This window comes from Cuculus canorus, chromosome 11 (genome assembly GCF_017976375.1).
Source record: "Cuculus canorus isolate bCucCan1 chromosome 11, bCucCan1.pri, whole genome shotgun sequence".
Lineage (NCBI taxonomy): Eukaryota > Metazoa > Chordata > Aves > Cuculiformes > Cuculidae > Cuculus > Cuculus canorus.
Genome location: NC_071411.1, coordinates 2,096,438 through 2,122,876, shown reverse-complemented (window position 1 = coordinate 2,122,876; position 26,439 = coordinate 2,096,438). Strand labels below are relative to the sequence as shown.

Below are 26,439 nucleotides of genomic sequence, written 5' to 3'. Positions count from 1 at the left end.
GGAGAGGGTGGCAGGGGCCGCATCCGGAACGGGGCTGGGCTCGAGCCATCGGGGCGGCCAAGGGGAAGAAACAGGGGGAACTGGAGGGGAGAGGGGAAGGGTCCAGTTCTCCCCCAGGGGACGGGGTCCTCGGGAGCAGCGTGGTGGGAAAAAGGTTGGGGGGTCGGGGTGGGGGAGAGAGAAAGAGAGAGAAAGGGGGGGGCCAGGCTAACACACACGTACACAGATTAATTCCAAACAAAAATCGAAACCAACTGAAAACTGAACTCATAAAAAGAAGAAGAAATGGCTTCAACTAAACCCAAACAATCGTAATAAACCAAAGGAAATTAAAGAGATGCATGCATACTTTCCCAGGCTCGCAAATCGAGCAGCTGCTCCGGTGGCATCCCTTGCCCCACGAGGGGAGCAGGGCAGCGCCCGCCTGCAGCCTGCGCTCGCGTTTTGGGGTGCAAAGAGTGAAGACCAAACCCTGGCATCCCAGGGCACCCCGGGCAGGCAGCTCGCTTTCCCTTTGTGCCTTCACCTCTAGTTACACCTCTCTTATTTTTAATTTATGTTTTCTTTTTTTTTTTTCTCTTTTGTTTTTTGCCTCTCAGTGAGCCCTGTCTCTTTCTGTGAGTTATTTGGCTTAGGGTTTCTCCCCTGACAGCCGCGGGCAGGCGAGGGGGCGAGTGGGAGTGCGAGAGGGCGGCAGGGAACGCCAGGGGCTACTTACACTTCACTTGCAGGATCTGGTCACTGAGGTTGGCCTGGATGTAGTAGGTGCTGTAGGGAGGCAGGACCAGCCCCAGGCTGCGGAGATGGAGAGCAGACAGGCGGTGTAAGGCTTTACACGCACGCAGAGCCCTTGGCCGGCCCCCAGCCCCTGCCTGGCAACCCTTGGCAGCAGCCTTGCTGGTCTCCTGCACGCCCTGCTGTGTCCTTCTTTCAAGAGACAGCACCCAGTGCTGTCTTGGGGGCACCCAGGGTCATCCTGGCGGCACCCAAGTTAGTCCCCAAAGCACCTGGGGTCATCCTGGAGGACCCAGGGCCATCCTCAGAACACCTAGGGTCATCCTGGTGGCAACCAGGGCCACCATCCGAGCATGCAGACCTGTTCTAGCAGCACCCAGGGTCATCCCCAGTGCACCTACTGCCATCCTGCGGCACCCAGGGCTGTCTCCAGAGCACCTAGGGTCATCCTGGTGGCACCTAGGGCCGTCCCCAGGGCACTCAGGTTCATCCTGGTGGTACCCAGGGCCAATCCTGAGAGCACCTCGGAGCACAGGAGGTGGCAAACCTGTCCAGCCAGGGCTGAGATGGGCAGGACCTGCCTGCCCAGGAACCAAGGAAGATGCACATGGAAGAGGGACACGACATCTCTGTAAGAAAGGAAGGTGGGAGGAGCTCTCAAAAGAAGGGATAAAACCTTCCCAGTGAGGAGAGACTGAAGACAACCATCACAGAGGCACCAGATACTGGTGAGCCAGGAAGGAGGGCTCCACCAACCAGCGGTCTGGAATGCAGGGAGGAGGATGAGGGTGGTGGTGGGGCGCTGAACCCACGGGACACGTTGCCAGTGGGAGCTGGGCTCCAAGATGCTGGCTGCAGCACCTTTCGCCTGGCCACAGCTCCATCACCCCGTGTCATTGTCCCCTCCTTGACAGCACTGCTTCGCTCTGGAGTTGTGCCACTGTGGGGGACAGGACTGCGGCTGCATGGGGGACACTGGGCAGCACTGGGAGGTGGCTGTGACCCTTGCCAGCCCCTCTCAAGCTGGGTGGTGAGGAGGATGATGGTACATCGGGTGGCAGGGGGATCACATGGCTCCTCATAGGATGAAGGCAGCACAAGTTGGACAGTGCAGACACGATGCCGGGGTCTTTCTTACATATCTGCTGGTCCAAACTGATGCAAACTGGGTGATAAATGTAGAGGGAAGCATTACTCCCCTCTGCCTCTGAAGCCACTGCCTGTGCTGCAGGGTGGGCGTGCGCCTCTGTCACCCACCCCAGAGCAGGCAGAGACCTGTGAGAGCTCCTGGTGGTGGCAGATGCGTCCCTTGTCCGACACCTCGCACGCCAGCGCCTGTCCTGTGTGCTGGGGACCGCAGCCCAGCTCTGCAGTGCCCAATACTGGCGGGCAGCAGTTTTGGGAATGCTTTTTAGAGCATCACTGGCTGTGTGCAAAGATGTGATGGCACGTTTGCCGCCCCACAGCCCACGGGACACACTCCTGGTTGCCACAGGGACCTCCTGAGCTGCAGGCACACGACCGCAGCCCTGTGCTGGTGCGAGTCTGGCCAATGCCGAGTGACTGTGGGGACACTGTCAGTGCCACTCACCTGTAGTTGGTGCTTTTGATGGGTGCCCACGTGTAGGTCCTGAACACCTCGTCGATGTATTGCTGTGGGTCAGAGGGAGCCAGTCAGGCCTCTGCAGTGCCAGGACCCCACCAGCGTGGTGACAGGGGACCCCGGCTCCGAGCCTGGTGCCACACACAGCCCCTCGCTCCCTGTCACCAGGGTTGGGTGCTCAGCACGGAGGTGGTTTTGGCCATCATCCCTGTCCCCTGAAGCATTACCTCGTCCAGGGACTTGATGAGGGTCTTGATGAACCTCTGCCCGTCGTTCCCATCAATCATGCTTCTCCGGATCTGGGGGATAAGGAAGAGGCGACTGAGGGCTGCAGAGCCCGGCCACACGCCCACGGGCACCCACCCCAGTGGGGTGACACTGGGGACCCATGGGGTACAGGCACGATCAGCCTAGAGAAGGGCTCATCACGCTGGCACCCAGGGGACAGTGACCCAGCTCCTGTCCCTGTGTGGCCCCACAGGAGCTGTGTCGGGGCCCTTAAGACAAGGCGCTTTCCTGGGCAGGCTGACTGCAGACTGGGGGGCCAGCTTGTACCCCAAAAGCTGCCCCCAGGTCTGCCCACCTCCTCCTTGTTCTCGTCCTCCAGCTCAGCATCCAGGAAGTCCAGCGTCACCGGCTCGCGGAAATTGATGATCTGCAGGCAGAAAGGGAGAGCCGGAGAAAGGCTCAGGGCTCCCGCAGCCACTGCTGAGTCCAGACAAACTCATCACAGTTCCCCAATTAGCTCCTAAGAACCCTGGCAAGCCGCGTGTCCCACAGGGCCTGGTTTACCCCTGCCACTGCCACCCCGCCGGGCCCCTCCTCACCTGGGGCTGCAGGTTGGGGTGCAGCAGGACGTAGCCGTTCAGGTCAATGGCGAAGACGTAACCGTTTGCCCCCAGCTGTGGAAGGACGCGAAGAGGGATGAGGCTGGTCAGGTAGCTCTGCAGCACGCTGTGCCATGCCGGGGTGACCACCCTCACCTCTGCAGGCAGAGCTCACCCCACACCGCTCCTGGGGCTCAGCCTCCTCTACCCCTATTTCTGTTCTGAGGCCAATACCGTCTCTCGTCTCTCATCTCTGCATTTTGCTCGCTGCTCCTTTCCCCAGGCTGCTAAGGTTTATTCCCCACTGATCCTGTGAGGGTTCTGGCTCCGCTCTGGCTCCCAGAGCATCACCCAGCTCTGATCCCAGCCCACAACCCTGGCTGTGGACCCTGCAGCTGCTGGTGCTAAGGGGCGTTGGGGGCTCAGGGCTCCCCACAGTGGGCTCCCACGCCAGGTTCGGGCAGCACAGGGCAGGGACAGAGGGGAAGGGGTTCCCACGCACATTGTATCGTGGCGTCAGCCTCTTGATGTCATTGAGAGCCACGTCGATCCCCATCACGCCAAGGATGAGCTGGTTCTGGAAGGAAGCACAGGGAGGGAGGCGGGTGGGAGCAGGGCTTTCATCTGCCACTACCAGCACGGGGATGGGGAAACAGGGGGATGGACCTCCCTCTTCTCCCTCGGGGATGTGTGGGTCAGATCTGGACACCGCAGGGCACGTGGTGGGACGTGCCAGCCCCGCAGCAGCCTCCATGGGACACTACGTCCATTGAACTGGGAGAGGTGGCCAAGGCCATTGCGGGTGCTGAAAGGGGCTACAGAGAAGGGGCTCTTGATCAGGGGAGCGCAGGGACAGGATGAGGGGGAATGATTTTCAGCTGAAAGAGGGGAGATTGAGATGACATCTTAGGCAGATATATTTTCCTGTGTGGGTAGGGAGGCCCTGGCCCAGGTTGCCCAGAGCAGTGGTGGCTGCCCCATCCCTGGAGGGGTTCCAGGCCAGGCTGGATGGAGCTTGGAGCCCCTGATCCAGTGGGAGGTGTCCCTGCCCGTGGCAGGGGTGGGACTGGATGGGCTTTGAGGCCCCTTCTAACCCAAACCACGCCATGAGTCTATGATGGCAGCCCCCCTGTCACACCCCAGGGAGGGGGCGCAGAGCAGGCAGCACCCTCGCAGCCAGGTTCCCAGCACTGGGGCATCCTCCCCACCCCGCCACGGCCCCACAGCCGGGGTCCCAGTGCAGCCAGCGCGGTGGCAGCCGCAGTCCCCTACCTTCCTGTCACTGCTGTCCTCTGTCAAGTTGAACACCGGCAGTGTGCCCGTCACCACCAGGCCCAGTCCCTGCACAAACACAGAAGGGTGTCCCATGGCCCCTCGCCGGCCCCAGGACCCAGAGGTGGGGGTGGGCAGCACAGGGTTTTCCCCCCGGCCAAGGGGGATGGTGGCACGTGCTGTGCGGGACCCTGGGGCTGGTGTCCCCCTCCGTACGCTCCCTGGCTCTGCGTGGGACCCTGGGGATGGCAGTCACCACCTGCAGCCCAGGGCTGTGTGGGAACCCAGGGCTCGTGTCCCCGCCCGCACCGTGGGGGTCCTTACCAGGGCATCCTGGTAGACGTTTGTCCACTGAACCTGCTTGGCTCGGTTTCCAGCCAGGACCATTGGTCTGCCCAGCACGTCCAGATACTCCTGCAGGGACACAGGGTGGGGGAAAGCGTGACACGGGGCCCGGTGACCCTCCTGTCCCCACACACGTCCAAGGATTATTAACAGGGTGCTCGTTCCCAGTCCCGGCACAGGGGCAGCGACCCGGGCTGAGGGTAACGGCTCCAGCTGGGAACCCAACAGGCCCATCGGGATGCAAACAAGGCGCTGCTCTCCATCGGCCATGCACGAGCAAGGCCGGGGCTCCCAGGCAGCATAGCCAGAGCCCCCCAGCTATCGGGGCTGGCTTTGCTCCATCGTGTCCAGCTCACGTCACTGCTGTCTCTCTGGCTGCCACTGCCAATGTTTTGGCATCACTTCCCAGGGTGGGTTTCTCTTATCCTGGCTCTCCACGGCAGGCCTCTGTGCAAAGGAGCAGCCCCTGTGCCACGACACCAGCCCTGTCTGGGGAGCCACCCTGCGCGGGGACCCCCATCACCTGCCCACCACGGCGCCTCATGCGCATCCGACACAGAAAAGGCGCAGAAAGGGGCAGAGGGACAGAGCGTGGGGCAGACACGCCTGGCTCTGCCGGGGCCGGCCCTGCCTGCGCTCGCTCCCTGCCTGCGCTCCGCTCTGCGCTGATTAATGATTGATGTTTCATAATTAGCCACTCAAAAGGCACAAGGTCCACAGAGAGCTGCGGAAGATGGATTACTCATTTCAACTGCGTGAGGCCTGGCCGAGGGCACAGCTTCCCAGCTTGCTGCCACGCTCGCTGCCAGCCTATTGGCTCTCTGCAGGGGGACTGGGGGTGCCCGAGTGTGCACCCCGCCTGCCTGCACCCCACCGTACCTGCGTGTTGATGCGGATGGCGCCGATGGACGGGATTTCAAAGTAGTAACCTTAGAAAAGAAAGACAGTTGGAGAGACGGCTGTCTGGCTGTCCCCGTGTCCAGCCCTCCAGGGCTGCCGCAAGCACCTTGCCAGCAGCGGCATGGACCAGAGCACCGGTGCCAGCCCCTGGCGAAGGGTGAGCCCAGCACCCCGCAGTCCCCCATGCCGGCTGGCTGCCAGCCCTGCTCACCTTTGTTGGCGCAGGCCATCCACTGCAGCGGGGTCACGTCATAGTTGTGCTGCCCGACAGAGAAGGTGAAAACCCGCACCTGAGGCAGAGCGCGGCGGTGAGGACCGTCCACTGGGCACCCCAAGTGGTGCACACTCGGGTGCTCCTGGCTCCGCAGGGACAGTTGCAGCATCGCCCTCTGCCACACAGGCTGTGCTGCCTGTGACGGAGCGCAGGAAGGCAGGACGCGGCTCCTGCGAACGCTGGCTGTTCCAGCAGGCAGGAAGGCAGCCCCTCTCTCCCTGCCGGAACTGGCCAGTCCTGTCCCCCGTCAGCCAAAGTCACCTTTGCTGGGGGGACCAGAGGTCCTCGCACTGGGGCATCTCTGCACAGAGAGCAGTCTGTGCTCTCGGAGGGTCCTGCACGGTCCAGGTTCCCCCCAGCACATGGATTCCCAGGAGTGGGGTGGTGATGGGCATCCTCCTGTCTGCAGACAGCCCTGCCCCCCTTCCTGGGGTGGGCTCCCCCTAGGGCAGGCTTTTCGGGGACCCCACCAGCCCCATCACTGCCCTGGCAGCCTGCAGGATGCCTGGCCCTGTGCTAAGGTGGGAGCTGGCTCTGAATGGCACCAGCGCATCAGCCACCCCATTCCCAGGGCAGCGTCTCGGCGCAGGAGCAGGCTGAGAGGGGACGGTGATGCTGCTCATGGCAAACGAGGCAGAAGCCAGCAACGGAGCTGCAGCAGCTGTGCCCCTCCCCAGCCAGCACATGGCCCCACAGCCCCTCACCGTCTTATTGGGCCAGTTGTACTTCTCAAAGACATCCTGCACCCGGTCCTCGCCACCGTCCGTGAACATCATGATCATCTTGTTGCAGTTGGCACGCGTGATGTTAGACTGTGGGGCAGAGAGATGATGCCTGAGGCCGCAGCGAGCAGCATCAGCGCAGGGCTGGATGCGGTCCTGGGGCTGGCCCTGACCCATCTCTCTTCCCAGCCTGTTCCTTCGGGGTGAGGATGGCTGGGGTGAACAGGCAAGCGGAGGGACGCTGTGTGCTTGGATATGCTGTGGCTATTGCTGCTCAGCATCTAACAGCACCATCGATCTTTATTTTGCCTCTGGCACGGTGTCTGGCTGGACCCAGCCCCTCTGCCCAGCCCTGGTAACTTTTAATAACGCTAACTTTTAATGCTAACTGCACCCAGAGGTGCAGCGGCTCTGCCAAAACCTCGGCTGCAGTGTGCCAGGGGGTGGGATGTCCCCTTGGCATTGCAAAGGAGGATGAGGAGCCCTCTGCATGCCGAAGCCCCAGAGGCAGGGCAGCAGCTGGGGGCTTGGAGCTCTCCCATTGCCCCCAGCACCCATGAGGGCACTCTGACCCCCACAGCCCGCAGCCCGGCCCCCGGCTCACATTCTGCAGCTGGTCGAAGGCGTACTCAAAGCCAGCCTTGTAGTCGGTTGTGCCCTTGGCCACCATCCCCTGCACATCCTCCTTGAAGACCTTCTTGTTCCGGATGTTGGCCTGCACCAGGTGCTTGAAGCAGGACACAGGCTTCGCCTTCTCATTGAACTGGGAGGTGAAAAGGAGGGGAGTGGGTCGCAGGAAGGGGATGGGGACCCAAAGGCAGCCATCGGTGAGCACCAGCCACCCACCATGCTCAGCTCCCACAGGTGGGAGGCACCTGGAGCACCCAAGTTCCACATCCCAGGAACATCTGATGCTGAGTGTGGCTTAGTATGGGCCAAATCCAGCCCTGAGCAGCCTGGTGTGGGTGCTGCCAGTACAGGGCTCGCCGGCACCCTTGCTTCTGCAGGACCCCCAAGCAGGCGTGCCGTGCTGTGCCGTGCCGGCAGCAGGAGCAGGTGCTGTCTCTCGCTTACAGCTTCATTTGCTGGCAATAGGGCGCATTCATTAGGGGAGCAGCGATCCAAGCTAACGGAGCCAGGCCAGACACGTTAATTAGCGCTGGTGTGCTTGTGGCCAGACAGGGGAGGGCCGGCACGGGCTGGGTGCCCAGCGATGCACAGATGCGGTGGCACGGCCATCATGCTGAGCGAGGTCATGGGCCGGTGACATCGCCATGGGGGGGGTGATGTCACTGGCTGGTGACAGGCAGGAGGTCGGGATCGCTCTCTGCCAAACGCCCCAGGATGGGGACAGCTTTCATTCACCACCATGTAGAGCCGAGCCCCAGGCAGTTATTTTCCTGCTTATGTACAGGCAGGTGGTTACGAGGAATAAAAATCCCATTTCTCTCTGCAGAGCCCCTGTCCAGGTGGGTCTGGGGGCAAAGGGCTCACGCAGTGGGGAGCTGGGTGCTACCTGAGGGGCACAGCCCTGTCACCCTCGCCACAGCACTCACTGAGGCCACATTGACATAGTCGTCATCCGAGAGGGTGTCCAGCATCTCATAGACCGAGGTCTTCATCAGCTTGAGGGTGAGGCCACTCACACTGCCGCTCCTGGAAGGAGAGAGGGGTGCTGGGGCTCAGCAGGAGGGGGCATGGGGTTCCCTGCCAGCGCTGTCCCATACAGCTTCCCCAGGGCCACCAGCAGGACGGTGGCACCCTGGCAAGCTGTGCCACCATCCTGGTCTGGCTCAGCTCAGCCACAGCCCCACCCACGTACTCACACGTCCACAATGATGACCATGTCCTTCGGGGAGGAGGCGCCTTGGATGTACCTGTGGGGAGCAGAGTTTGGGTTAGAAGGGACTCAAAACCCATCCAGTTCCATCCCCTGCCATGGGCAGGGACACCTCCCACTGGCTCAGGGGCTCCAAGCCCCATCCAACCTGGCCTGGAACCCCTCCAGGGATGGGGCAGCCCCCACTGCTCTGGGCACCCTGGGCCAGGGCCTCCCCACCTGAACAGCAAAACATTTCTGCCTAAGATCTCATCTCAACCTCCCCTCTTCTAGCTCAGAGCTGTTCCTCCTTGTCTTATCCCTGTCCTTCCTGATTGAGAGCCCCTTCCCAGCTTTCCTGGAGCCCCTTTCAGCACTGGACGCTGCTCTAAGGTCTCCCCAGAGCCTTTTCTCCAGGCTGAACAACCCCAATTCTCTCGGTCTATCCTTGTACGGGAGGTGCTCCAGCCCTCGGATATCTTCGTGGGTGAGTGGGTTTGAGTCCTTTTGGGGGGGAACCCTGAGCGTGCCGAGTGCAGACCAAAAGCACAGCCCAGCCAGGGCACAGGCGGCCGGAGAGCGGTGCCGAGAGCGCCCACGCACCCGTGGCTGCGGTGAGGAGCAGGAGAAGGTGGTGGTGGGCAGGCGGAGGCGAGCATGTGGCATCGCGTGGCACAGCACGGCACACCGCCAGCGACCCGCCGCTCAGTACCGTATCAGCCTAATGAGCTCTAAATGCTGAACTCTTCCATCATCGCAGGCCCTTTTCTGCGCGCTGATTATGCTGACACACACATCCATATTAAGACACTATTTACCCCCCTGGTAGCTTCAAAGGCCAGGCTGATTAGGTTATTTTTAGCTACGAGGAGGAAAAATAATACTACTACTTAAATCCTTCACCCTGAAAACAATTAAGGAGCCCTTCCCTGCCTCTTGAAGTGTCCTGTCCCACTGTGCCATCCTGTGTGGGGCAGAGCTGGCGTGGTGCTGAGCACCCACCCCTGTGATGGGCAGCCTCATCCCACTGTGTGGAGCCTGATCCTGCCAAGGCTGAAGTCCAAGGGAGCCTCATTATTGGCTTGATCAGGATCAGGCCAGCCCCAGATTAATTAGTGTGTTATTAGCATCAGCTACTCACCGTTATTGGGGAGGACTGGGGAAGGGGCAGGCTCTGATTGCTAACCCCAGGTCCTGGTATTCCCTAATTGCAAGGGATTACCTGGGCGGGATGTGGGATGGCGGCACATGGGGCCTTCCCAGCGTGGGTGCTGCATCCCCACAACCCCTCTGCTTCGAGGTGGGCTGTAGGATAAGATGGGCAGGGAGCTGGGGGGCTCGGCGCTGGCCCTGCCGACATGGCAAGGAGCACAACTAAGACGCTGCGTGTAATGGGTTGTGGCAGTGCATCCATCTCCGGCTGCCCTGCTCAGATTAATACCCTGGGCTCCGAGGGAGAAGCCTGGGGATAATAGCACCATTCATCACGGGAGGGGAAGGCAGGCGAGGGGCACTGGTGGCCTCTGAGGCTGCAGGCGGGACCGTGGTCCCTGGTGGGGGCTGCGTGTGGCACCAGACCCTGGTATGAGGGCATGAAAAGACCCCAAAGGAAGGGTCCCCAGAGATGTGCTGCCCCCAACCATGAACGGTTGGGCTGCTCCTCCACCGCTGCCTGGGCAAGCGTGTGGCCAGCATGGCTACTGGGCATGCAGCTGGACTAGCCGGGCTCGGTAGCCCCCCTACACATTAGCAGCCCTCCCTCTGCCAATAGCCCACACGGCTGCCCTGGCAGAGAACAGTTAATAATTAATGTGGAGCAATCAAAGACAATTAACCATAGTAGCAGGGCCATTAATTTCCTGATGAGGAGAGGTGGCAGCTCCCAGCACGGGCAGAGAGACGTGCGGGAGGGGCTCCTCCAGCATTCAGGGCTCCCGAGGCACGTGCTGGAGACCTGCGCCCACTTTCCTCTCCATGCCTGTGCTTTTAGGCAGGAACCGCGAGCAGGAAGAGCTGTTTCACTCTTTGGATGGGAATGTTGGCCAGGACCGTGTGCCGGCAGCCGTGGGTGCTGGGGGGAGCAGGGCGAGGGGTGGCTCTTCACACTTGATCTGCATCCAAGGATTTATCTCTCCATCCCACACTCTGCCTTCCCAGGAGCTGAGAGCTGCAGCGCGGGTGCCCCTGCCTGTGCCGCTGTGTCCGTTTGCCAATGCCAACCATGTGTGAAATGAAAGGGGGAAGGAGCTGGCTGCTCCTCGCCGGGAACGGCCAGCGAAGGGACCCCCCTCCCCACCTGGCACCCAGCTTACCAGGGCCGCCTGCGCACGTCGTAGAGGTCGATCTTGTTGGGGGCTCTCCATGGGGTGGCTGCGGGGGGAAAGCAGGTGGTGAGCGTGCTGGGGAATGGGTGGACGCAGGGGATGGAGGGGACGGGGTAAAAGCATGCCCAGAGCCAAGGAGGCAGCAGGCTCCGGCTGGGCACTCACACCCCCAGGCTTTGGCACAGTCTGGTTACATGTGCCAGACAGCCCCCAGGTCTGGTGCCGGGAGATGTTTGCCCGCATCTCGCAGTGAGAAGGGTCCAGGCTGCCCTCCACCCCCGGCCACCACCCCCTGCCACGCACCGGGGTAGTAGCGAGTGACGCCAGTGGCACTGCCGAACACCTGCCAGAGCAGGGAGGGATCCTCCTTGCGGTTCTCGATGAAGACGTCCTCCAGTGCCTGTGTCCAGTTCAGCTCGTTGAGGATGACGGTGGCTGCGGGTGACAGAGATAGGGCAGGTGGTGGGTGTGAGGGAGCAGCAGAGCCTGGGATGGGCTGGGGGGTGACAGGGACCATGGTGTCCCCGTGATGTGGGCAGGGAGAGGTGGGGTGTCTCCTCTGCCCTTTCCCATGGGGGAGCCCACAGGGGCTTTGCGGCTGCTCCCATGGGGCTCCACCATCAGCCTGATGCCCCTCGTCCCCACAGACCTGAGACACCTTCCAGGGCTCCCCCAAGCACTCACCATCCCCTGGCTGTGGGGCAGGCACAGCCACCGCTGGGGACAGCTGGTTTGCCACATCACCCCCTTCCCAGCAAAAGCCCCCACTCCTCCCGTCACCGTGCCAGCTCTGCTCCCTGGGGACAGTCACCAGCTGGGAAACCGAGGGGCTGCGTCCCTGCAGGGCTGCATGGAGCCTCCAGAGCCCCGCTCTGCATTCCCACTGGCCCCCACACCTGACGCAAAAGCAATTAAGACACTGGCAAACAGCAGTTTTAAATTATTCAGCTATTAACGCAAAAGATAAGCTGCCGGCAGCCCCAGCCTGTGATTAATCAAGGGGGGCTAGTGGAGTGTGGGGAGCTGGTTTGGCCTGGGACCACGGCACGCTGTGGGCAGGAGCAGGCAGCTGGCAGCACCCCAAGGCCAGACGCCGTTCCCTCCCGAAGGACCCTCAATGTACTTTTGGAGCACGAGAGCTCCCAGGACCAGCCCTTCTCCTTGGTGTTGGGAAGAGCAACGTGTGTAGCGCTGCAGGGGAGCCGGCGTGCGTTTGTGGAGTATATTTAGCTCTCTTAAGGTTTCCTCCCACACTTCTCTCTCCTTGAAACACTGTCATCACCCACTCAACCCTTTGCCACGGCTGAGAGGCACTGGTGGGACATGGGCAGGGTGAATCCCAGATCCTCCATCCCACCACCACTGCTGAAGACCTCTCCTTCCCTTAAGGCAGGTGCACTTTCCAGCCATGATTTACATCATCCGTATCCCCTCAGCCATTCCTCAGTGCTGTGCCTGCACTCAGCACTGTTATCTGGGTCCTCAGGTTGATTTCTTGTCTGGCTGTGCCACAGGACGTGGTTTTCCCAGGAGAAGGGGCTGCGAGCAGCCTACCAGGCTCCCGCCTGCCGGGAGCAGCCTCGGGCAGTGCTGCCAGCCCTGGTGCTGAGCACTGACACACCCCTGACAGCCTTGAACCCCCAGGTTCTCGGGGCTCATCAGGAACAGCAGGCTTTGCCAAATGCAGCCCCCATACCCTCCCTGCACACAAATACAGCCTGTGCACAATGCGGCCCCTATATCCTCACTGTGCACAAACGCAGCCCCTTATAACTTCCCTGTGCTTAAGTACAGCCCGCACATCACAGCCGTGAATACACCATCCCTGCACACAACGCAGCCCTTATATCCTCACTGTGCACAAATGCAGCCCCTATATCCTCCCCATACACAAATACAGCGCCCTATAACTTCCCTGTGCATAAGTACAGCTCATCGGGGCCGTGAATACACACAGCCCCTACACCATCCCTGCACACAAACGCAGACCCTATACCTTCTGCGTTCATGAATGGAGCTCCTAAACCACCCCTGTGAACATAGACAGATCTCGTATCATCCTCGTGTACAAAAGCAGCCCCTATACTTCCCTGTGCTTCAGTGTACCCACGTACCACCCCTGCACACAGACACAGCCCCTACACAGCCCTGTGCATGAAAACTGCCCCTGCACCGCCCTGTGAACATACACAGCCCCTATGTCACCCTGCAGCCCCTGTAACCATCCCTGCAGTCCCTACACCACCCTCGCATGTGAACACAGCCCCTAAACCACCCCTGTGCGGGAGAGCAGCCCCCACACTCCCTGTGCACAAGCACAGCCCCCACGCTCTCCTTCTGTGCAATATGATGCACATACCGCAAGCAAGGGGGCCATGTCCATAGTCAGGATGGCTCCTGTCCCCCTCGGCTGAGGCCACTGCTGCCAGCCCCCCAGTGACATTCCGGTCCCCATCCCCACCTCGTCCTCGTCCCCACCAGGGTGAGCCCAGCCTCGCCCTGCCAGCGAGCAATTGCAGATTTAATTAAAAATGGCACAGTAAATAAAACACATATAGGATGTAATTTGTGTGTGTAGTGAGGGGTGACGGCGGAGGGTGTCTCCACAGTGGTTTAATTAGTGTGCCAGGCAGCGATAGTGCCTCTCCGCCAGGGAGATGCTCCCGGCCTGTGGCTCTGCAGGGACCAGACACACTTGTTGGTGTCCCCAGCAGGAGGGGGGCACCCTGTGCCCACCCCCCCAACCTGTTTGCTGGGGTGCAGAGCGCCTTGCCCTGCATTCCAGCTTTTCGGAGCATGGCCAAGCACAGTCTGAGCCCTGTGCCCACGCAGCGCTGTGCCTGTGGCCCTGGACCCTTCCCCCACCTGGGACCCCCGACTGCCCTGTCCCCTCACCAGCATCCCTCTCCAAGCAGCCGTGAGTCCTGGGAGCACGCTGAACTCCACCTTGCTCTCATCCTGCGGCCGAGTGGGGTGATTTCTGTGGCTGTGGCAGGACATCGGCCCTGCTGGAGAGCAGGGGTGAGGAGTAATGAACATTTCACCCCACGCAGCCTACTCTGCTCGTGTGATGAGCTTCATTAGCCACCTGGCCTGTGCTAGCTGGGTAATGCAACTAATGGCAAATTCCTAATCCACTGCCACCACCGTGGTGAAATCCTTACACGGATGTGGCTCTGAGCACGGCTGTACCAGGAGCCCAGGTACCAGGAAAATGCCTCTTGGAGCACGAACGTGAGCTCAGCACCGATCACCACGGGACCACCCGAGAGGCCCTGCCAAGTGCCACTGAGAGAAGGGGGTGTGGGGATGGTGTTGCCCCAGTGGTGCGGGGAAATGCAGGGTCCCCCCGAAGAGCAGGGTCTGGGGCTGGATGCAGGATGCGGCCCGGCGGTGCTGGAGGCTGATCTCCAGCTGGGAGCGGTCCCCAGCTCGGTGCAGAGCTGCCACTAGAGGGAAATGGAGACCGACTGTCACCAGGTGCCAGGGTGGCAGAGTGAGGTAGGAGAGAGCTCTGGAAGCTCAGGGACTGTGTCACCTCCTTGCAGGGACTGGCAGCTGGTGTGGCAGGTCCTATCCCATCCATTCCCTCTGTCCATCCCTCTCTGCTTGCTCCCGGGCTGGTCTACCCACCCGGTCTCCCCGTCTGGAGCACCCCATGCCCTTTGGCACCCGGAGGGCCACCATGGGGCTGATAACCCCTGCACCGTTCTGCAATCACCCTTGGCTGCCTTCCCTGGGGACTGCAGCTGCTTTTTCTCCCTTTTCACCACCTCAGCCCCAGGCTGCGTGAAGCCAGTGAGAAAGCATCCCTGCTTCACCCTCTCCCACCGCTTCCTTTCTACGAGCACGGAGTTGCCACCTCTGTAACGGCTCCTCTGTCTCTCTGATCGTCTCCAGCGCCCACTTTGAACCTCGCTGAGCTCCTCTCCAGGGCGGATCACAGCCATGTGGGCACAGCCAAGCTTTAGCCTGTGCCATAGCTACCATTTCTTCTTAGCTCTCCATCCCTCCTAACAACCCCAAATTGCCTCTTTGGCTCACGCTGATCTCTTGAGGGTCCCTGGGCTGGGACACACTGTCACCTCTGGCCTGACATGGTGACTCTACCTCTTCCCAGTGCCCGGCCATGTGCTAGCCTGCCCCAGCGCCGAGACCCAGCTGGGACACCCCAGTGCGATGGTCCCCAGGGCAGCGGCACCCCAGGGCAGGAAAGGTGGTGTCTGAGCCTGGCTTGGCAGCGCAGAGTGAGGTGGGTGAGGAGGGGCACTCACAGCCTTTGTAGATGTCCGTGGGGATCTGCACGGCAGCGTACGAATAGTTAACCTTGGTCTTGAAGTTGGCGTCGTCGGTGAACTCCAGCTTCAAGGAGTTGGATTTCTCCTTCTCGATCTCTTCTCCATCAGGATCATCCTGGGGATGGAGCAGAGCACACAGGGTCACCTGGAGGTGCCAGCCTGCCGGGAACATCATCAGCCAAAGCCCATCACGAAATGTCCCCACTGTGGAGACCAGCAGTGCTGGTATTGTGAAGGGGCTGGAGAACAAGTCTTACAAGGAGTAGCTGAGGGAACTGGGGTTGTTTAGCCTCAAGGAGGCTGAGGGGAGACCTCATTGCTGTCTACAGCTCCCTGAAAGGAGGTCGTTGCGAGGTGGGTGCTGGGCTCTTCACCCAAGTGACAGGTGATGGGACAAGAGGGAATGGCCTCAAGTTGTGCCAGGGCAGGTTCAGACTGGACATTAGGAAAAACTTCTTCACTGAAAGGGTTCTTGGGCACTGGAACAGGTTGCCCAGGGAGGTGTTTAAACCCATCCCTGTAGGTGTTTAAAAGATGGGAAGATGAAGTGCTTAGGGATATGATTTAGTAGTGGACAGGTACGGTTGGACTCGATGATTTCAAAGGTCTTTTCCAACCCAGGGATTCTATGATTCTATGAATGGTGGCTCTTGTGCTGGATTTGACCTGCAGCCCGTGCCAGCACCCGTAGCACGTGGGAGCGGCTGGGCATGAAGGTGAGCTCTGCTCCCCTTCGCCTCTCTGGCTTTGGTAGCACAGCAGGTATTAAATCAGACAAAAAAAAAAAAAATCCACCCAAACCAAAAGAACAGCCTTGAAAATCAATTAGCAGCAAAAGGCAACTATCAAAGAACAAATTAAAACGGAGTGCAGCTTAGCGTTCTGTCAATAAGCAATGCAAACAATATTTAATTATTGTGGAGAGGTGGTGAATTCCCCACTGCTGATGCTGGAACGCGCTCCCTCGCCTTCCCAGCCCTTGTCTCCCTTCCCAGGCCCTGCCTCCAGTGCCGCACCGCGGGCAAAACCCCTCCGGGAACGCAGGGCAGGGCCGAACCGGTGCTGGCAGCACAGCTGGGAGGTTGCGGTCAGGGGGACAGGTTTGGAGCCAAGGTGCAGGGCCATGTGGGAAAGCAGGAGAAAGGGAATGGCCTCACCGCAGAGCTGGGAAATCACCTCTGCCATCCCGTAAGAGCAAAGAAACCCAGGAGATGGTGGTAGTTCTGGGCTGCCGAGTCCCTACTGCCCAGTGGCCCGGGAAGGCTGTTTGCAGCTGGCTGTGAGGCGCTCAGGGCGGCGAGGATGCGGCTGCTGCCGCAGCACCTGCCCTTTGTGCCCCCCGAGCTGCATCCCTGCTGAAGAGGGGCAGAGACACGGAGAGACGCGTGCACGGGCAGGGACGGGCAGCACAGGGTAGAGAGCAGACAGGGTAGAAGGCACAGTGCAAGCCCAAGCTGGAGAGCACGATGGCTCCAGCCACCTTCCCAAGTCTCCTGGCTACAGGAGTAAACGGGGCAAGGGTGCTGCAGGAGAGCAGAAGCGGATACGGCTGCCAAAGCGCCTGGCAATGGAGCCAATTCCCCTCCAGAAGCAGCTCAGTGCCTCTCCCTTTGTGCCTCCCCCCGAGCGCAGTGCCTATCTCGGAGCCCATGCGAGGCCGTCTGATTGCAGGAGCAGAGATCAGCCCCGCAGAAACGACAGTGGACGTGACTGGAAGCGCGAGCAGCTCCAGGCAGGGCTCACGCCGCACTGTGCTGGGGCGGCTGCCCGGAGGGATGCTCCACGGTGTCCCATGGCAAAGTGTCCCGGCACCAGCGGGGACACGGGGTAGGGGACAGTCCCATCCTGCTGTCGTCCATGGTCCAGCGCAAGCAGCTCTCCCAGTGACCAGTCTTGTCGCGACAAAATCCAGGGGACAAAAGATCTGAATTTCTTGTGGGAAAAGCTATATATTTAGAGGAAAATTTGGTGTTCGGGAAATAAACTACAAAGCTCATTTAAACCCCATCCTGACGATGCTGAGTGACGCCACCTCCCCTGCGCCAGCTCTGGCCGGCCACCGAGGCGGTGACATTCCCCTGACATTGCGAAGGGTGGCCAAACCATTCGCCACAGCTCAGGAGAATAACAGGATTGATATGCGAGGTCTGGGCTTTAATTTCAGCCAATGGATTGTAAACACGCCACCGAGCTGATCCCATCCCAGCGTTGGGGCTCCAGCCACCCAGAAAGGAGCTGAACTCAATTACACCTGCAGTAGCCAAGTGGGAGGCAGGCAGGGACCGTCCCCACGTCCCCTAAACCGTGTTGCTGAGATTGAAATCCAGATTACGCTCTCCATTTCATGTAAACCCAGAAAAAGGCATACAACTGACTGTCAGATCATCTGCAACCCCGTGATGCTGCAGCAGAGTGGCTCCCCATCTCCCCGGCTGCGTGCTGGGCTGTGGGGTAGCAGGAGAGCAGAGCCAGGTCCTCCCCACCATCAACCGGGGCTCAGGTCCATGGGGGAAATTGGCTGCACATGTAATAGTTCGAACCTGCCAGCGTCCCCAAGAACCACAGGGTGATTCAGAGGCACCTGCTGAAAACCGGCTTTCAATGGGATAAAGCCATGACCCTGAGGGCACCTACAGCACCAAAACCTTCGCTTGTGACAAAAAATCTCTTTTTTTCCCCAAGCCCAGCAAAGCTCTGCTGACACCTCCCCGTCCCTCCCCATCCCAAATCGCTGGGGGACCCTGCCTGGATCCAGCCCATCCACTGGGAAAATCCAGCCTTCTTCACTTCCCCCATGCTGGCGTGGATATTCCCTACTTCACCAGCGCAGGAGCTACCGTACAGAATACCTGCTCCTCTGTTTAGCATTATTCCGTTGTACCACCCGCTTCCGAGGGGCTGATTTGTATTCTGGCAGGTTGGGCGCTGTCTGGCTGCTCTCACTGACGCTGCTGTAAAGAGGTCCACGCATAGATCTCAGAGACAAATCTACAGCTATCTCTGCGTGGGACACTTCATGCATCACTGATGCCCATACGACAAACAGACCCACGAAAGGAGCTGATGGTATCTGAACTACATTTATCCTATATCTATAAATCTCCCGACCTCAGCTGAGTTATTCCTGTTTAAGCCAAGCGGAATTTGGCCCCTGAAATGGGGTCATCTCATAGAATCAGGGAATGGTTTGAGTTGGAAGGGACCTCAAAGCCCATCCAGTCCCACCCCTGCCATGGGCAGGGACACCTCCCACTGGCTCAGGGGCTCCAAGCCCCATCCAACCTGGCCTGGAACCCCTCCAGGGATGGGGCAGCCACCACTGCTCTGGGCACCCTGGGCCAGGGCCTCCCCACCCTCAGCGTGAAGAGTTTCTTCCTGATGTCCAATCTAAATCTTCCTCCTTCTGATGTAAAGCCATCCCCCTTTGTCCTGTCACTCCAGGCCCTTGGAGAAAGTCCCTCCCCAGCTTTCATGGAGCCCCTTTCCATACTGGAAATAGCTCTAAGGTCTCCCTGGAGCCTTCTCTTGGATCATTTTTGTGGCCTCCTCTGGACTCATTCCAAGAGTTCCATCTCCTTTTCACTTTGGGCATTCCAGAACTGGACACAGGACCCCAGGTGGGGTCTCACAAGAACGGAGTAGAGGGAGACAATTCCCTCCTTTGACCTGCTGGCCACGCTTCTTTGGATTTCCACCTAGATGAAGGCAGGCAAAGCTGTCATCAGCCCAGGTGGGGATGGGAGCATCTTGGTGCTAGGCTGGGGCTACAGGCAGCCAGCTTAAGGCCAGAGGAAGAAATTCTACATTAAATTTGTATTAGAGCAAAGGAGAAGATGATTCAAGCTCTCCTGGATTTACACTACGAGCATCTCAGCAGGCTCTTAGCCAGATTTTGCAGCATTTCTCATCATTATAGTTCAAAAGAACTTCGAAGCATCTATTTTATGTCCGATCTGTTACAATATGTACAACGTCACATAAATAGATGCCACAGTTTGAATATATTCTCCGCTACACACCATTAGAAATCGACTCCGTGGCAATATATCAATATTATACATATTTATAGCTTCAGCAAGGAGTCATCGCATGCTGAGAGCTTTTGCCATCTTCAGTGCTTTAGCAGCTGCCTTCCCAGTCACAACATTTTCTCTTAAGCTTCCCAAAATAACAAACAGGGGACAAAATCCACAGATGCCTCAACACCCAGTGAGCTCCAGTGGTGCCACCCAACAGCTTTACTGGAGCCTGCCCTGCTCACATCCAGAGGGATGCGGGCTGAGGAGAGCCACGCTGCCGCCGGGCACAAGCACTGCCAGGGAGTCCCCCTGGGGCAGGGGTTTGGAGCTGCGGATCCAGCCGGGGATGTGACCTGGTGCAGTGGCGACAGCTCCCAGGGAGGCAGACACCCCAGTTCATCGCTCATCTCCATGGGAACGAGCCATCACAGCTAATGATGCCTGCTTAAATGGCAGCACCGATGACAAGCGCAGGGCTGATGTGGCTGGCAGCGCAGGCGGCGGCTCTGGGATGCGGGATGCAGTTTTGCAGCTCCGGACAAGCCAGGAAGGTGCAGCCTCCCCTCACGGTGCTCCTCCTGGTACCCTCACCGCCAGCAGAGATCCTGCAAGCTGCAGCATCCCAACAGCATCCCTGCATCCCACGTCCTGCCCCTCACACGCCTGACCGAGAACGCATCGCACCAAGATCCCAACACATCCTTTTACTTTTCCCAGGGGCACCCATCCGTGCTAAGACCAGAAGAGACAGCGGAATACTGATATCACCACTAATACTGATTATTAATATACTATTAATAACGAATATGGATGCCAGACCCTGACACACGGCTGAGAAACTCCAGGCTCTTGCGAAAGGGCCTTTCTCCCTAAATATCTCAGCTCAAATATTTCAGCTTAAATATCTCAATTCTGAAGTACCCAACAAAAGAAGGCTATGGAATTGTTGGGATGGGTCCAGAGGAGGCCATAGAGATGATCCGAGGGCTGGAGAACCTCTGCTACAAGGACTGGCTGAGAGCTGGGGTTGTTCAGCCTGGAGAAGAGAAGACTCCAGGGGGACCTTAGAGCAGCTTCCAGAACTGAAAGGAGCTCCAGGAAAGCTGGGGAGGGACATTTTCCAAGAGCCTGGAGTGACAGGACAAGGGGGGATGGCTTTACATCAGAAGGGGAAAATTTAGACTGGACATTAGGAAGAAATGCTTCGTGCTGAGAGTGGGGAGGCCCTGGCCCAGGTTGCCCAGAGCGGTGGGGGCTGCCCCATCCCTGGAGGGGTTCCAGGCCAGGTTGGATGGGGCTTGGAGCCCCTGATCCAGTGGGAGGTGTCCCTGCCCATGGCAGGGGTGAGACTGGATGGGCTTTGAGGTTTCTTCCAATGCAAACCATTCCATGATTCTTTTCCTGAAATGCAGCACTTTATGCCAGGGAAGGACACGATGTGTTCGCCAGCCACGTTCCTGCTTTTACAGCAGCCCAGGTTATAAATAACCCCAAGTCTCTCCCGCCAGCCCGCTCCCCCTTCACTTTTTTCTAATCCTTGCCAAAGGTGATGTTTAGAGATCTTTCTAGACCATTTATTTCAAAATTACCAGCCAGAGGAGAGAAGAAGGGGGGAAAAAAGGGAAAAAATAGAAAAAAAGGCAAAAGAAAGCAACTTCTGGGGCTGATAGCTTATCGGGAAGAAATCCAAATGTCACGTTAGTTGAGAAAGTTGGAAGATTAAATTTTCCAACACCCTTCATCTGCTGCTGACATTTAGTTTTTTTTTTTCCTCTCTCCTTGCCCTCCTCGCTGCATTTATTGATGCATTTACTGGCTCGTGGCGGGTCTGGCGCTGCCCTCCCCTGCCCCAGAAGCTGCTGCAGAGCCGACCACCACCAGCCCTGTCACTCCCACCCCTCCCCAGGGACCTCGAGCAGCCGGGTGGGTTCCCATCCTCACCTCTCCTGCTCTGCTGCCGCCACCAGCTCATGCTCTGGTGGCACTGGGACACCCAGCCCAGCCACCAGCTCATGCTCTGGTGGCACTGGGACACCCAGCCCAGCCACCAGCTCATGCACTGGTGGCACTGGGACACCCAGTCCAGCCACCAGCTCATGCACTGGTGGCACTGGGACACCCAGCCCAGCCACCAGCTCATGCTCTGGTGGCACTGGGACACCCAGCCCAGCCACCAGCTCATGCACTGGTGGCACTGGGACACCCAGCCCCACCACCAGCTCATGCACTGGTGGCACTGGGACACCCAGTCCAGCCATGAGCATCCACCAGTTTGACCGCTTCTCCCCAGATAAATCCCACAGCCCTTCCTGGGGCAGACAAGTGTAAACTTTGCTTCTGCAACAAACTCCAGAGCCTTGGAGACCCCCAGGAAAATTTTCTGATGTTCCCAATTGTTAAAAAGCACTTGGAAATCCAAAATCTGGTGAGGAAGATAGCGGAGCCGAGGGGCAAACGAAATGAATAAGAAGCTCATTTCTTTCTCACCGTAGTTAAAGCCGATGTAAGGCTTGTGAATAGGCCCCAGTTAGACTGAATAGGCATTGTCCATCAGAACTAACTCAATTTCAGCTAGATCCCGCTCAATTTAAATATAAAAATTGAAGCTAAATAAAGAAAAGATGGAAAGAGTGCTATTTAGTTCCATTCAGACCTTCTAGTATCATCTCCCTCTTTTTTTATTTCACCATCACCTCTTTTCTCTCTATTATTTTTGCTGGAATTAAATTTCCTGGGGTTTCACTGGGAAGCACCAACAGCATTAACAGGGAAGTGTCCCCTCTGCCGAACCCACAAACCTCGGCGACAGGACACCCCGATTTGGCTTGGTATTTCCCCTGAGGAGGACTGAAGTCGCTGTGGCCGATGATGGATTTGTGTGTCCCTTCCCCTTAGGAGCAGGGGCCAAAGCACCAGGCCACCACGCCATGCCATGGTGTGCGGTCCCTCCCTGGTGCCCCACGTGCCAGGAGGGCTCAGTGGACACAGCTGTGAGGTCAGGATGCCTCCTAGTTCCTAATCCTGCCCGAGGGCTCTGAGGCTGTTCAGTCTGGAGGGGGCTGAGGGGAGACCTCATTGCTCTCTACAGCTCCTGAAAGGACGTTGCAGCATGGTGGTTGCCGGTCCCTTCTCCAATGTAACAAGTGATAGGGTTAGAGGAAATGGCCTCAAAGTTGAGCCAGGGGAGGTTTAGATTGGATATCGGGAAATTTTCTTTACCAAATACTGGTGAAGCATTGGCAGAGGCTGCCCAGGGAAGTGGTAGTGTCTCCATCTCTGGAGAGGTTCAAAAACCGTGTATATGTGACACTTTGGGACGTGGTTCAGCAGGCACAGTGCCGTTGGGTTGATGGTTGGACTGGATGAGCTGAGAGGGCTTTTCCAACCTCAATGATTCCGTGATTCTATAAGGATCAGCCCCGGGGCACTGACAGTGGCCAGGGCTGCTCCAAAGCTCCCACCCTGCTCTGGTCGGGGCTCCTGGCCAGCTCTGAGGACACCGTGATGTACCTGCTCTCCAGCGGCACCGCACCGAGAGCATCAGTGACCCGGTGAGCCCCTGTTCTGGAAGCATCCCACAGCATGGCACAACGTAGGACCTGGGCGCCCCATCACCTGGCAGCAAAGCAGGGTGCCGCGGGGCAGCAGTCACTGCTGGCAGAGCACCCTGTGCCCGCGGTGCGGCACCTGAGTGCCACCACCACCACCGCGCAGAGGAGCCGGCAAATGCCAGCCCCCTCGGGAGCACCGGGAGAGCAGAGCTGTCAGGTCTGTATTTAAAGCACTGATTGCCAGAAATCACAGGACGGCTTTGCCGGGAGGGGGGGCAGAGAATTAGATTCAGTCTCTAATTAAAGGTTTGTTCTTCATTTGAATTTCAGATGCCAGCTTTAATTTTAGAAACTTTTGCAGGCAGCGGAGCGACCTGCCCACCTGCCTGCTGCTGCCGACCCCGCGCCGCGGAGCCTCGTTACAGCGGCTGTAATGAACATTGGCGATGTCCCCCCAGCACGGTGCTGGCATGGCTCCGGGAAGGGGCTCAGCCCCAGGATGGGGCGCTGAGCGTGCTGGCGGTGCAGCAGGGATGGTACTCACATATTCAGTGTCAGCCTTGGAGTCGTAGTACTCAATGTCTTCCTCCTGCAGAAAAAAGGAAGAGCTGAGTTAATGCCAGGTAGGAGTGGGGATGGCAGAGGGGTTCCTCACTCATCCCCTCTGCATCTCCATCACGTCGCTTGGGACTGAGCCCTGCACACTCCATGCTGTCCTTGGACACAGCCGGGACCCTGCATTCCCCTCATCCGCTCTCCAAGGACATCCGCTCACAGCCACCAGAGCCACCGCAGCGCAGGGCCGTGCACAGCCTCTGCCGTGGCGCTGCCGCCGGTGTGACCAGGGCCCCCGCGCCGCCGCGGGGCGTGAGGCTGCACCTCACCCTGCGCCCACGATGCTTCGGTCCTGCTGCGAGTGTTGGGAGCTGTGGGAGAGCTGGGCACGGGCAGCGGGGCAGGAACAGCGAGAAGAGCACCCTCACTTCCACGAAGAAACACACATCGTCAATTTGGGGTATTTAGAACCTCTTTAGGCAGAAATGTCTGCTCAGATTCCTCTTCCCCACGTGTCAGGACGAGAGGCAGCTGATAACGTTCCTGAAGAGGCAATTCAGAGAGCAGCGATGCTGTCACAACAGCGTTCGTGTGCCATCAGAAGGGGTAATTAAAGGGCACTCAGGGACGCCAGCGCGATGCAGCACCGGCAGCCGTTGCGGTGCTGACACGTCTGCCACTCAATCAGCCGTCAGCAGCCGCCGCACCAACCACCCTTCCTCCCCGCACACACAGGCAGCGCTTCGGGAGGATTACTGCTGGTGTTATTTAATGAGGAAAGCGAGCTGGGCCGAGAGCAGAGACCCAGCCAAAACCTTGGCAGTGCCGATGGCACCCGCATCCTCCCCCCAGGCACCGGCCCAGCCTGGGGACCAACTCGTGCCGCGGCTGGTGGGGCTGCGACACCAGATCAGCCACGGGCTCGTGCTGGTGGGGCTGCGACACCAGATCAGCCACGGGCTCATGATGGTGGCACCGTGACACCCAGCACAGCCATGGGCTCGTGCCAGTGGCACCGTGACACCCAGGATAGCCATGGGCTCGTGCCGGTGGCATCGTGACACCAGGACAGCCATGGGCTCGTGCCGGTGGCACTATGACACCCAGCCCAGCCCGGCTATGAGCTAGCGCCAGGGCTGGTGGCACCGCAACAGCCAGCCCAGCCATGGGCTCATGCTGGGCAACCAGGAGCTGGCAGTCACCAACCCACCACCACCGTTGTCCTCTAGCCACAAACCCGCTGCCTCGACTGGTTCGCTGCTGCTTCTCCAGGCTGTTAAGACACAAGGCCACCAAGAGACGGAAAAGCTCCTGGAGTGGGGATGCTGCTTGCTCGGGGGCGCAGGGGGACTCTGGCAGGCTGTGGGCAACATCCCCTCGAGATGGAGATAGCAAAGGGCAGTTCCAGCACCCTCCAAGGCAGAGGTGCCCATCCCTTTGCGGGTTCTGCGACTCAAATCACGGCGATAAGGCAGCATTAGGAGGGGGAAGTGAAAACAAATCGACCCAGCATCTTCCAATTTCTGCTATTGAAAAGCCTAGTCATTAAGGGAATGTACTTATTAATTATCTGTAATTTGTTGTGAAATGCTGAGGGGTTTACAACAACAAGAAATGGGGAAAAAAAATTAATTTCTCTTCAGATGCCCTCCCCACGCCGCCCCCGGCCCCGCACACACCCTCGCCCTCGCTGGCGCTGCCATCTCCCTGGGTCCGTGGCCATCTGCATTTTCTAATTAAAGGAACCCCCGGGAGACCCCTAACACAAACGAGCTAATTTCATGTTTAATGATCTTTAATCAGAAGAGAGTGTGACTAACAACAGCATCCAGAAGGTGCTTTGTTATTCATTTTACCTTCCATTTGCTCCTCCAAAAAGCTCAAATCCCCTCCAACGCACACTGGCCCCGCTCTGTGGTGGAGGACCTTGTGGTGATGATGGGGAGAAGAGCTGGTGCTGGTCCTGCTTTCACCAGCTCCAGTGCTCCCACAGCATGGGGAGCAGACCTCCGGGAAAGTCAGCTCTGCCACTGTTTTCCCTAGGGATCACAAAGCCCTTGCCATGCACTTTTCAAGCCCTGAAGACCCCAGGATCAGCTGAAGGAGATCCCGGTTCCACTCCACACCACGACTGAGGTTTGCACGTTTAGGACGGCCAACACCACCGTGGCCCTGGCTCCAGGACACGCCTTGATGCCAGGCTCCGCTCTCCTCGCCACAATCCCACCAATGGTGTTTGGAGCTTGTTGGGTGTGAGTGAGCCTGCAGGACCTGGCAGGGCATCCATGTCCCTGGCATCCAGAGGCTGGTGGAGCTGGTGGTGAGTATTTCTGAGAAGGAGCCCATGGAGACCCTCTAGGGAGATGCCCGGGCTCTCCCAAGTGGCAACATGGGGCCAAACCATTTCCTTTCCCTAAGAGCTGTTTTTTAAACTAGGCTTGCCTCGTTCATGTAACCCTCTCTTCCTCCTCCTCCTCCGGTGCACGTTAAACCCGGCACCAGTCTGTGTAAATAGCACTGATATTTCTAGAGCCTTTCAGAATAAATACCAATAAAACAAGTGGGTGAAGATGTCAAGGGATTTCAGGGCAAACCATTGCCCCCATCTCTCGCAAACGAGCCTGCAAGAAGGGTTTGGTGAAGGGGAGGCAGGCGCTGAGTAGGTGCTCGTCGATGGTGTGTCACCCGCTGCCCATTTCTGCGCACCGTAATTGCTGACCGGCATCTGCGTAATGGCACTGCGAGCGCCGTGTCGCTTGCGGACAGCACGTGCTACTTCAGACTCCTGAACCCTCAGTGAGAGTGAGGGGAAACGACTTTGGGAGGTCAGCGCTAACCTGCAAACGCTGCTGAAGCCATCACCCAGGCTTTGCTGGCAACACCACCAAGCGACCAGGGGGTGAAGGATGTGGGGTGCTGGGGGATGCTATGGTTCTATGACAAATCCTTCCCCAGCGGCCAGGAAGAGGAAAATATTCCTGGTTATCCCCAGCACCCACAGGCTGTTAGATGGACCCAGGACCGGTCTGGTGGGACAATGCCTCTCCTGCAGCCCTTGCCACGCAAGTCCCCTCGCATCCTCCCCAGCAGCAGAGACCGTACGCGTTACCGAGGAGAGGTGGAACCAGTCATCATAATCTGCCTTGGCATCTTTTTTTTTAAAAGCAATTTCCTCCCTCTGCCTCTCTGACAGAG

General features: G+C 58.7%; 1 protein-coding gene across 2 annotated transcripts in view; it reads right to left on the bottom strand.

The window, feature by feature from the left end:
* Positions 1 to 26,439, bottom strand: part of CACNA2D2 (calcium voltage-gated channel auxiliary subunit alpha2delta 2) — a 206,675-nt gene that overhangs the window by 11,145 nt on the left and 169,091 nt on the right. For both annotated transcript variants that reach the window (XM_054076733.1, XM_054076734.1), the window contains exons 5-22: positions 23,234 to 23,278; positions 15,096 to 15,234; positions 11,125 to 11,256; positions 10,810 to 10,867; positions 8,505 to 8,555; positions 8,235 to 8,334; positions 7,283 to 7,441; positions 6,661 to 6,768; positions 5,894 to 5,972; positions 5,662 to 5,711; positions 4,762 to 4,851; positions 4,438 to 4,506; positions 3,668 to 3,742; positions 3,166 to 3,240; positions 2,922 to 2,993; positions 2,566 to 2,637; positions 2,327 to 2,388; positions 719 to 795 (exon numbers count right to left, since the gene is read on the bottom strand). In XM_054076733.1, coding sequence (XP_053932708.1) covers positions 719 to 795; positions 2,327 to 2,388; positions 2,566 to 2,637; positions 2,922 to 2,993; positions 3,166 to 3,240; positions 3,668 to 3,742; positions 4,438 to 4,506; positions 4,762 to 4,851; positions 5,662 to 5,711; positions 5,894 to 5,972; positions 6,661 to 6,768; positions 7,283 to 7,441; positions 8,235 to 8,334; positions 8,505 to 8,555; positions 10,810 to 10,867; positions 11,125 to 11,256; positions 15,096 to 15,234; positions 23,234 to 23,278 — 1,513 coding nt within the window. The remainder of the gene's footprint in view (positions 1 to 718; positions 796 to 2,326; positions 2,389 to 2,565; positions 2,638 to 2,921; positions 2,994 to 3,165; positions 3,241 to 3,667; positions 3,743 to 4,437; positions 4,507 to 4,761; positions 4,852 to 5,661; positions 5,712 to 5,893; positions 5,973 to 6,660; positions 6,769 to 7,282; positions 7,442 to 8,234; positions 8,335 to 8,504; positions 8,556 to 10,809; positions 10,868 to 11,124; positions 11,257 to 15,095; positions 15,235 to 23,233; positions 23,279 to 26,439) is intronic.